Source organism: Aedes albopictus, chromosome 2, assembly GCF_035046485.1.
Source record: "Aedes albopictus strain Foshan chromosome 2, AalbF5, whole genome shotgun sequence".
NCBI lineage: Eukaryota > Metazoa > Arthropoda > Insecta > Diptera > Culicidae > Aedes > Aedes albopictus.
Window position 1 is genome coordinate 109,276,591 of NC_085137.1, and position 12,562 is coordinate 109,289,152.

At 38.4% G+C, this 12,562-nt stretch overlaps 1 protein-coding gene across 1 annotated transcript; it reads right to left on the reverse strand.

The window, feature by feature from the left end:
* Nucleotides 1-73: 73 nt before the first annotated feature.
* Nucleotides 74-913, reverse strand: LOC115264397 (uncharacterized). Its single transcript, XM_029868069.2, has one exon. It carries the CDS (start codon nt 911-913, stop codon nt 74-76), a length of 840 nt encoding a protein of 279 aa, XP_029723929.2.
* Nucleotides 914-12,562: the final 11,649 nt, after the last annotated feature.

Here is a 12,562-nt window from a genome sequence, read left to right on the forward strand (position 1 = left end):
ATATTGGAATACTCGCCTGTGATGGGGGCTCGAGAGCCCCCACCGTCCAAAGAAGAGCGCGTTGAGCAGTAGTTTATTGCTGCATTTTGTCTGCATGTGGCGTGGCGGATGTTGGTGTCAGTGCTACTACGGAAGGTTTCCGAAATTTTCGGGTCGAGTACTCCTCAAATTCACGGAACATGATTCCCTCAGGCCACGTCGAAGGGTCAAGCGCAACAGCCTTTAGAGCCGGGTCCAGGCCGACTTTGAAGGAGATGAAGGTCATGTTACTAGTATCTACTCCTTTCGCAACTAGCTTCACGACCTCAGGGTCTGTGTCCATCTCGATATTTGCTCGAACCATCGCTAGGATTTGCTCATTTGAAACGTTGGGTCGAATACGGGACAAATAGAGCCAGAATTTGTCCGCCGGTATTTCGCAGGTGGGGACAGATACCACATTCTCTCCTGTCTGCTTAGAACCAGACTGACACTCGGCTGCTTTTTGAGGCAAATCCAGCCCACGGGGTCGTTTGGCAGGTCTCACGGGATCGATGGTAGGCCAGCGTCTCAAGGCAGAAGATTGAGCAGAAGGAACAGGCGGTAAAACAGGAGGAACAGGCTTGGACGACAACTGCTTAATTTCCGTCTGTAGGTTGCTGATTGCCTCCGTAAGAGACATCAGAGGCGACTTCTCATCAGCAATTTTCGTAATAGAACGGAGATGGGAGTTTTCGAACAGTTCTGCACAGTTGTCGCACATCCAATACAAGTTTTTCCGGTGTGTCGTGAAGTAGTTCATAAGCGCACGTGTGACGCCCGTACGACCAGAACACTGCATATGCGACATGCAACCACAGTATCCACGACACAAAACGAAATCAGTGCCAGTTATAGCCTGGTTGCATTTGGTGCAATTATTCTCCGTGCTCATCGTGGTCACAAGCTAAACGCCTTCAAGTAGTCAACAGTGTAGACAACAGCACGATGTGGACAAAACTATGACGGCGTACGGCAGGTAGCAAAGGTCCAACAGCTATCCAAACGATGATGCAGGAACTTTCAGGAACGGAGCACAAAATTTTACAATTTAACAGCGAATTCACAGCAAACCGGTAAAAACAACACTACATTCAAGGACAGATGACTAGTTGTCAATGAATGGTCAATAAATTTTAAAAAATACGATGATAAATACGTGTCAAAAACGGTAAAAAAAACAGCGAATAGAAAACACAGTAAGCTTAGCTCGGCAGTGTTGCCAGTTTTTCATGCTTGGGCATAAGCTTCAATCGTTAAAACATTTTGAAAAACAATTAAAGCCATGAAACTGTACCCTGTCCATTTTACCCCACCTGTCCACTTTACCCACACCACCCCAACACAAAAATCCAATATTGTTCATGTAATGTTCTGTAGGGTGGTAAAATTCCAACAAATCCAATGGGCAACTATTTTTCAGTACCTACTCTCATTTTTATGTGCAGTTATCTCATGAAAAACTAAATCAGTGCATCGGATTTTATTTTTAATTTTAAGCCTACTACATTTGGGATTTGTGCATTTCAGGTGTAAATGAAGCTTGCTTATGCATCCATCCCCGAATGGCAGAGTTGCAAAGTTGCGCCCATACTTTCTGGGATACCCTATCTTTCATATCTAAAATTAATTTGTAATACTGTAGGCAATAAAACTCACGTATGCATAAGCCGATTAGCTTGATTTTTGCACGATTCAATTCGTTTTCTACAGGAAGAATGACCCATAAAAGAATAAAATCGCCGGAATCTAATAAACAAACAAATAATTCGTTTTCTGATCTCTAGTGTTTATTTATTGGAAAAGTTACTGAAATCAGAAGTAGCAAAATTATAAAAATACGGATTTTTTTTTTGAGCAGGGTATCTTTATATCTGCCGTACACGATATAAGTACATAAGCATTGACAGAGGAAACTCTTAGTTAATAACTGTGGAAATGTTCTTAAAACACAGAAGTACGTTTTGTCCCAGTGAGGAGGTTACGCTAACAAGAAGAACAAGTAGGAGAACCTACGAAATACATCTGCGACTTTAACAAAACTTTAATTACCATCAAATATTTTTGAAATTTAGCAAAAAAGTCAGTGAATTCAACCATAAATTTATTCGGAAACTCATTCTTTTTTTTTTCAATAACTCCCTTAGAGATACTCTGAAGATGTCTCTCTCAATTTTTTCCTGCCATGACAAGAAAATTTTCAACTAGTGAGCTAGAAATTGATCGAAAAATTTTGTCAGAATATCATCAAGAATCCGCTCTTTTCAAGAATCCATAAAATGTTTTTTTGTGTGTGAGTTCTTTTCAAATATTTTCATATACTACCATGGATACTGTCACAAAATGCGCCAGCAATTTAACCAAATCAAAACATCTTAGAATCTGGCAACGAATGATTCACGAGTTTTGCAAAAAGTCTTCTATGATTCCTTTAGATAAATTCATTCATTAATACCCCACAGAGGCGAATGAACCAGATGGTTTAAAACCTCTATAATAAAAAAAAATAATAATACCCCAGAAAAGTTCAAGTTCACTATAAGGTATCCCATATTTTTCCTAAGGGATCTAGATTCTCTCAGAAGAACATCCAAATATCAAGATTTCTTTTGTAAATTTCATATTTCACATCTAATTTCTCCTCAATGTTCACATATTTATTTATTTATTTATTTATTATTTATTTAAGTTCATCGGACCTTAAGGTCTACATAAACTGTTAGAATACATAAAACACACATTTACTTAACTTAATCTTAAACATAAACAACACTTGTCACGTTACAGTACTTACAATACACAACCAATCTAATATTAAAGTAAACCAGATCGTCGAATTCTGTTTGCAAAACGATTGGACGGCTCGTCAAACTCGAACAGATCTTCCACAATGCTAAATGTCCGAATACATGCGGCGATAGGCTCATTGTAGCCATACAAGGTTCTGTGGAATCTGTGCACAAGCAGGGTTGAGTATCGCAGCTCTCTACTAGGAATCCGGAAGTTGATCATCGCTCTCAGCTCTGGAGAATCAATTTCCCCATTTATAAGTTTTGCGATAAACACAGCCTGCTGAATTTATCGCCGACGTTCTGGTGTGTCCAAACCAAGCAATTGACATCTCGCCGGATATGGCGGTAGGTTAACTGGATCTCGCCATGGTAAACTTCGCAACGCCATTCGAACAAAACGTTTCTGAACTCTTTCTATCCGCAAACACCATGAAACCTCATGCGGAAACCATACAATAGAGGCATTTTCAAGAATTGGACGTACAAGCGAGCAATATAACGTCTTGAGACAATGTGGGTCGTTAAATCTTTGGCAATTTTGAGGATAAAGCCTAAACGTTGCGTGGCTTTTGAAACAATCATGGATCAAGCAAACCGTCATCAAAAAGCAACGAGACGTCATTAAAAAACAAAACAAACAATCTCTCTCTCTCTCTCTCTTCTTGGCGTAACGTCCTCATTGGGACAAAGCCTGCTTCTCAGCTTAGTGTTCTATGAGCACTTCCACAGTTATTAACTGAGAGCTTCCTCTGCCAATGACCCTTTTGTGTATATCGTGTGGCAGGCACGAAGATACTCTATGCCCAAGGAAGTCAAGGAAATTTCCTTTACGAAAAGATCCTGGACCTACCGGGAATCGAACCCGTCACCCTCAGCATGGTCATGCTGAATACCCGTGCGTTTACCGCCTCGGCTATATGGGCCCTAAATTACTTTCTTGTGGAACTCCTGATTTGTAGAGAAGGGCGACGAAATAATGTTGTTAATCCTCACACGTAGAACTCGTTCTGTAAGGTATGAACTCAGCCAAGTAACCAGTCTCAAGGAAAACCCAAGTCGAGAAAGTTTATGGACGAGAATCTGGTGATCAATTTTATCAAATGCGGCTTTCATATGTATATACAACATCCACTAGTGCTTTGACTTCCATGGAAGCTAAGCATTTGGAAGTGAAATTCAACAAGTTTGATGTCACGGATCTTCCTGGCATGAAACCATGTTGGTCAAAGGAAATATAATTCTTTGCACGATCTAACATAGCTCCACTTACTATTATCTCAAAAATCTTTGAAGATGCTTGATATTGATTGGTCTCCATACAGAGGGGCGGCCAGAACTGCCAAATACTAATATGATATATTTAAATTTAAATCATCTTATAACAATTTGTTAAATATATACAGCATAACATTTTGTTAAATATATCATGAAATTCGTGAAATTTACTGAAACATAGTTGAGTTGATCCCGTTTTCCAAAATTAACAACTCCGTGTTTTTAAAATACTCACTAAGCTCGAGCACATTTGGAAGTAAAAATTACTATCTTGGTCGTAAAAATAACAAAAATAGTGAAGTAACACTCTCAATTCTACCATGTTTGTAGTAGAGTTAAATATATTGTAACCAGAGTTATTTTATAGTTAATTAAACCGATCAGGTAGTCAGATTTACATTTACATGTAAATTATTGTTTATGTAGTGATCTCTGCAGACAGAATAAATACCCTTTTTCGGATTATTTTTTTTTTGTTGAAAATTAGTGGTTCAGTATGCTTAAACCGAGATTAAAACGCAGTGAAATTGATGAAATGATTAGGGCTCCAATCAACACAGCATGAAAAATCATGTATTTTCCCGAAAATGAGTAAAACTCATCGGATTTGTTAAGAAATTTTGGCCAAAATTAGTCGAAAATCGGGACATGTCCTGCTAAATCAGGATGGATGGTAACCCTAGAAATGATCAGCATGTGAAACCAAAAGTTCATTAAAGGTAAGCTAAAATTTCAAAACGTTTCTGAACTCTTTCTATCCGCAAACACCATGAAACCTCATGCGGAAACCATACAATAGAGGCATTTTCAAGAATTGGACGTACAAGCGAGCAATATAACGTCTTGAGACAATGTGGGTCGTTAAATCTTTGGCAATTTTGAGGATAAAGCCTAAACGTTGCGTGGCTTTTGAAACAATCATGGATCAAGCAAACCGTCATCAAAAAGCAACGAGACGTCATTAAAAAACAAAACAAACAATCTCTCTCTCTCTCTCTCTCTCTTCTTGGCGTAACGTCCTCATTGGGACAAAGCCTGCTTCTCAGCTTAGTGTTCTATGAGCACTTCCACAGTTATTAACTGAGAGCTTCCTCTGCCAATGACCCTTTTGTGTATATCGTGTGGCAGGCACGAAGATACTCTATGCCCAAGGAAGTCAAGGAAATTTCCTTTACGAAAAGATCCTGGACCTACCGGGAATCGAACCCGTCACCCTCAGCATGGTCATGCTGAATACCCGTGCGTTTACCGCCTCGGCTATATGGGCCCTAAATTACTTTCTTGTGGAACTCCTGATTTGTAGAGAAGGGCGACGAAATAATGTTGTTAATCCTCACACGTAGAACTCGTTCTGTAAGGTATGAACTCAGCCAAGTAACCAGTCTCAAGGAAAACCCAAGTCGAGAAAGTTTATGGACGAGAATCTGGTGATCAATTTTATCAAATGCGGCTTTCATATGTATATACAACATCCACTAGTGCTTTGACTTCCATGGAAGCTAAGCATTTGGAAGTGAAATTCAACAAGTTTGATGTCACGGATCTTCCTGGCATGAAACCATGTTGGTCAAAGGAAATATAATTCTTTGCACGATCTAACATAGCTCCACTTACTATTATCTCAAAAATCTTTGAAGATGCTTGATATTGATTGGTCTCCATACAGAGGGGCGGCCAGAACTGCCAAATACTAATATGATATATTTAAATTTAAATCATCTTATAACAATTTGTTAAATATATACAGCATAACATTTTGTTAAATATATCATGAAATTCGTGAAATTTACTGAAACATAGTTGAGTTGATCCCGTTTTCCAAAATTAACAACTCCGTGTTTTTAAAATACTCACTAAGCTCGAGCACATTTGGAAGTAAAAATTACTATCTTGGTCGTAAAAATAACAAAAATAGTGAAGTAACACTCTCAATTCTACCATGTTTGTAGTAGAGTTAAATATATTGTAACCAGAGTTATTTTATAGTTAATTAAACCGATCAGGTAGTCAGATTTACATTTACATGTAAATTGTTGTTTATGTAGTGATCTCTGCAGACAGAATAAATACCCTTTTTCGGATTATTTTTTTTTGTTGAAAATTAGTGGTTCAGTATGCTTAAACCGAGATTAAAACGCAGTGAAATTGATGAAATGATTAGGGCTCCCATCAACACAGCATGAAAAATCATGTATTTTCCCGAAAATGAGTAAAACTCATCGGATTTGTTAAGAAATTTTGGCCAAAATTAGTCGAAAATCGGGACATGTCCTGCTAAATCAGGATGGATGGTAACCCTAGAAATGATCAGCATGTGAAACCAAAAGTTCATTAAAGGTAAGCTAAAATTTCAAATAAATATATTTTTTATGTTATATGTACTCGCTTGCTGCTGTGCGTTTAGATGCTGATATGGAAAGATACAGAACAACGACGATGCTGAAAGTCATTTTTTGTAATTACGTTGTGAAAAGTAGAACATTTCAGTTGGCTGAAGTATGCTGAAATGGCCTACTTTTCACTCCTAATGCAAGTGTGCCGAAAAGTACTACTTTTCGGCACTCTTAAGAGTGCTGAAAAGTAGCACTTTTCGGCACTTTTGCTCTTACTCACTTTTTACTTACCACCATGCCTTCCGTAGATTCAGCCGCTGCCTCTACATGAATTGAGTAGCTCGAATCCGAATCAAGACAATTTTAATTCGGATTCGAACTACAAATCAAGTGTACAGGCAGCTGCTGAATCTGCTTTTGCTTTTGCCTGCACACAACTGTTTTACAACGGGAGCTCGATCATTGGTGACGCCTACTACACCAGAGCCTACCTGATCAAACAAAAAACTACGCGCGCACGTGGTTCCTACTGATAGGTACATGTTTGTGTAGCCAGAAAAGATAGCACTAAATTGGTCTTTTTCGTAATTACAAAAAACTTTGTATGCAACTCGTTGCAAAACTCGATTTTTTCAGCACTCGTCGTATTTATCCAACTCGGCAAGCCTCGTTGGATAAATGTACGACTCGTGCTGAAAAAATCATCATTTTGCAACTTGTTGCATAAATAACTATTTCCGTTTGATGATTGTCCGATCTGATTTAGAGGATTCCAATTTCTGTTTCTCACTGGAGATCATGTTATTTTGGTAACTAAATAGCTCCTGGAAATTCTCGGTGGATGCATACGAGAGGATTCCATTGTTCACAACCTGGAGAAAGGAAACGGAGACTGGTGCAAACTGGACTACTTCAAACTTCCCTCAGGCGTCAAGCAGATGCCGGTATCGGTCAATCGTGGTGACGATAAGATAATATTTTTGAATGTTTTTATCTATTATAATAAATTTAAATTAGCTTCAAATAATTAACATTATGATTTTAAACTGTGCTGAAATGCAACAAAATCACTACGACGCTGTAGTAAATTAGAAACAGTCAAAGTAACTACCTTGTATTGTATATTAAACTGACAAATAGTTTATTCAATAGTGCAGACAACAACCTTAGAATAATAGTGATAATTTCGATATGTCTTCTCACGATAAACACAAAGTCACTTCGGTTGAAAAACGTTGATGCGAGTCTGTTATTGAAAAAGAGCACTTTCATAAAAGATCCAATTATCTAATCCAACTCTAGGATATCATATTGAAGTTATACAGTGATTTCTAATCAAATATTGTCTCTAGTATTCATACTAAGCATGAATGTTTGACAATGTATCTTATTGCGTTACAGAGGAATTTGAGGAAAAATCGACTTATTTCACTGTTTATGAAATTCAATTTTCATGAATTCCATATCATTTAATAGCTTTATAATAGCAGATTCCGAAATACCATTCGTGAGCAGAAACTAATTCAATAAAAAAAATGTCTGTTTGAACATTTCATGAGGTCGGTCAAGCCGATCAATGTTACCCCGCTGGTCAATGATACCCCGTTTTACGGTAACCTAAAATAGGCTTGAAGAAAAATTATTAAAGTGTAGGAGTGTTCAAAAATGGAAATTAAAAGAAAAAAAAATACAAAACTCACGAAAAAACGCCATCCAAAACATGTTCAAATCAGTTTTAGATGATGGAAAATTATACTTAGATAAAAATTTAAAATGTGCACACTCACTATTGAATTGTCTGTTCAGTGCATTTTTGACGAAAAAAGAACAACAGAACTATTTCGGCAGTTTCGGTAATCGATTTTACTGAGGCTTAGTACTCCAACTAACAAAAACATGAGCAAAAGCTAAGCAATCCTTTATTGCTGTGTTTAGCTGTTGTATTTTCATAAAAAAATACCGTATTCGAAATAAAGTGTGTGGGTATTAGAGGGTTAAATTTAATTAGGTGTCCTTGCTTGCGTCGCCGGCGCAGTTGGTCCAGAGCAAGTGTTTCCAGTATGTTTCAGACATACCAGCAAATCTGGTAAAATGCCAGTAAAGGGCAATATGTATCATTGTACCTTAAGAACATATTTGTTAGAATCCCAAAATGGCCACCACTATGGCCGACTTTGAAACCTATTCACGGTTTCGAGCGCACAAATCTCTTCGAAAACAAAAGCAGCGCACATAATATACTTATTTTAAGCTTTTTACAAGTGAGCAAGACCAGAATAATAAAATACACTGTTGTTTGAAGCTTGCTTCTTGAGCTTTGTACGTTTGAAGTTCCGATGCACTGTTGAAGCGGGATTTCAAGATGTTTGTCCATAAATCAATCCTAAATAAACTTTTTGATACCTTTTGACAATTGGTCAACTGCTTGACAAATTCTTGCCCGGTACAAAATGCGATTAGGGGTGACTCGAAAAATCCCTCCCACATAAACTTTAAATTGATTTTTAAATAGGTTCCCGAAACGAAAATTTGGATCTTGTCGCAGTTCAGTTTGCTGATTCATAATATGGAATTATCTCAACACCTTCGAAGAAGCCAATTGGCAAGTTTTGAGGTGTGCAATAATTGACGATTTACCCTATATTATTTTCTCAAGGATTCAAAAACATGTAAGTTGTAGAAATCAATGTTTGGTCTCACATAGAAACGCTTCAATTTGATTTCCACAAACCTTGGATTCATGAAATCTACAAAATACTTTATTAATAGTTTTCAATTCTTTCATGTTCAAAACTCAAACAAGGTTAGCATCCAAAATAGTATCTATTACATTACATTTTTTTCACCAATCTATCCGTTTGTCCTATCCAATTGTTACTAAATTGAATCCCATGTAAATGCATATTGCCAACTTGTTTGCTGAAGTGTACATAAGTAGATTATTATTGATCCTAAATAATTACTCATCCGACATACCTCCACCAAAAAGAAGACATCAAAAAGAAACATTTCCTGCACGTCCGCAAAACAATTCGTGCGTGCCTCCGCTCTGTCTGAAACTTCTTCTTCTGGCGGCACTCAGTGATCTTGACAGCTGTTTCATTCGCTATGCAAGTTTTGCTACTAGGTAGTCGGTACCAGCCAACCAACAGTTGGTTGGTAACATCCCACGTTTGCAAGGAATGCGTTCATCGTACTAGAAACATAGGTATCCTGTGGAGAACCGCCCTTGTCATCATGACTTTTACTACCATAGAACGGGCAGTGAATGGAAAAATAAAACTGTGTGATAATCAAAAACAAACACGAATGTTGTTGGTCTCCGCCGGTAGCGGAGATTTATCGCCCTCTCTGAAACAGACCAACTCAAGAAGGTACACACTACGCTAGAAGTATGTTGACTGCAAACAAGTGGAGATTCTTACAGCCACATGTCCTGAGGGGGTACTACCAGCGTTGGAGTAAGCGTCATTCGAAGCGCTTTAATAAACCAACCGACGACGAGCTTTGTTGATTCACACATGAATGAATTCTGGAGTTGAAATCAGGTGACGATTTCTCCACTGGCATCTCCTATCATAAGTAATAGACACATTCTACCGTGACGTTACAACGTTTTGACACTTTTTCTATGAGATTTTCCTCTATAACTCGTAAATTCGACCGTAAACCCTCAAATATTTTTGCATATTTGGATTCCTTGTAAAATTTCCAATAAGTTTAATTTGTTAAACAGTTAGTTTTCATTGGAAAAGTTTGTTTAAAATGGGAATTAGTAGCGTGACGTTACAACGTTGTAACTTAGAGGTGGCAATTTTTTGGCCGGCGGCGGCGGCGTGATCGGCGTGACGCCGAATGCATTTTCGGCGGCGGCGGCGGCGTGAAACGGCGTGTCCATAATTTTTATTTTTTTGTTAATTCCGTTAATCAACATCAGTGTTTTATTTTTTAGTAACTCATCATGTTGAAGATCCAATGACATGTTTATAGTTACGGTTTTGTTATATATTTTTTTTCATTTTCTCATGTTCTTTTTAAATAATTGTTATGGTGAATCATCTATCAGCTGCGCAAAAATTAATCCAGAATGGCCTACTAAGAAAAATCCCGGAAGAAATTCTAGAGGAATTCCCGGTGGAACTTCTAGAGGATTTTCCGAATAAACGCTTAAAAGAATTTCCGGAGGAACTCGTACAGGCATTCCCGTAGGTACACCTAGAGGAATTCCCAGATTAACCTCTAAACGAATTTCAAAAAAAAAACATCTTAATGGAATGTATGGAGAAACTCCTGGAAGAATTCCGGAAAAAATCTTAGAAGAACTCTTAGAGGAATTGTCGGAGGAACTCTCAGTGGAATTCACGGAAGAACTCCTAGAGGAATTTCCTGAGAAATTCTTAGAGGAATTACCGGAGGAACTCATATAGGAATTTTTGGAGGAAACTCTGCTCATCCCTTGTGCAACTCCCAGAAATACTTTTAGAGCAACTAGTAAATAAATTAAGGGTCTCCAGTTAGCCTAGTGGTTAAGGCTATGGATCGCCAATCCGGAGACGGCGGGTTCGATTCCCGTTCCGGTCGAGAAAATTTTCTCGACTCCCTGGGCATAGCGTATCATTGTACTTGCCTCACAATATACAAATTCATGCAATGGCAGGTAAAGGAAGCCCTTCAATTAATAACTGTGGAAATGCTCAAAGAACACTAAGTTGAAGCGAGGCAGGCCAAGTCTCAGTCGGGACGTCGAGCCATAAAGAAGAAGAAGAAGAAGAAGAAGAAGTAAATAAATTGCCGGAGGAGCTTTCAGAAGAATTTTCGGAGGTACTCCTAGAGAAATTGCCGAAGAATTTCAGACAGGAAATCAAGGAAGAACTCGTAGAGAAACTATCAGAAGTATTCCTAGATGAGTTCTCGGATGAACTCTTAAAGAAATTCCCAGAAGAATTTCTTGAGGAATTCCCGAAGAAATTCGTAAAGAAATACCCTGAGGAACTCATAGAGGAGGTCGTAGGGGACTTCGTAGAAGAGTTCCCGGAGGTACTCCTAAAAAAAATTCCCGGATGAAATCCCACATAAATTCCTGAGAGAAGTTGTAGAGAAATTCTCGATGGAACTCCTAGAAGAATTCCCAGGAAATTCATGAAAAAATTAGCGGAAGAACTCGTAGAGAATTCCCGGATAATTTCATAAAGGGATTTCCGAAAGAACTTCAAGATAAATTCTCCGAGATACTTTTAGAGAAATTGCTGTGAAAACTCCTAGAGCAGCATTTGGGGAAACTTCTGGATGTATTCCCGGAAGATATCTTGAAGAAACTCCTAAGAGGAATTCCCGGTGGAACTCCTAAAGGAATTACTGAAGGAACTTTACAGGAATTTCCGGAAGAACTTCTAGAGGAACTTCCAGGGAATTCTTAAAAGAATTCTCTGGGGAAACTCCGGCATACCCAGTGCAACTTCTAGGTAAAACTTATAGAGCAACTCGTAGTGAACTTGCCTGGGGAACTTCTTCCCGGTGAAACTCGTAAAGATGTTCCCAAAGATGTTCGAATTCCCAGAAGTAGTCCCAGGCGAATTCCCAGAGCTTCTAGAGACAGTCACGGTGAAACTCTTAGTAATTCCCGAAAAAAAATCGGTAAGGAATCCCCGAAGAAACTCGTAGAGGTATTCCCAAAGGAATTCCTGGTGGAAATCCTAGAGTAATTCCCACAGAAACTTTTAGAACATTCCGGAGAAATCTCTGGAAAATTTTCAGGAAGAAATCTTGAAGAAACTTTTGGGAGAATTCCAGGAGGAACTGCTGCAGAAATTGCCGGAAGAACTCCCAGAAGAATTCCCGGAAGAACTTCTAGAGAAATTACCGGAGTAAACTTCTGGTATTTCCAGTGCAATTTCTATGAACTCTTTAAGGAATTCCTGTAGAAATTCGTAAAGGAATTCCCGGATGAACTCGTTAAAGAACTCGAGGAATAATTCCCGGAGGTGCTCCTTGAGGAAGTGCCGCACGAACTCCTAAAGGAATTCCCAGGAAGAACTTCTAGAGGAATTGCCGAAGGATCTCCTAAAAGAAAACCCGGAGTAACTTTTAGAGGAATTTGTAGAGGAAGTACTACAAAAAATCTTAGTGAAACTTTTGCAGCAATGC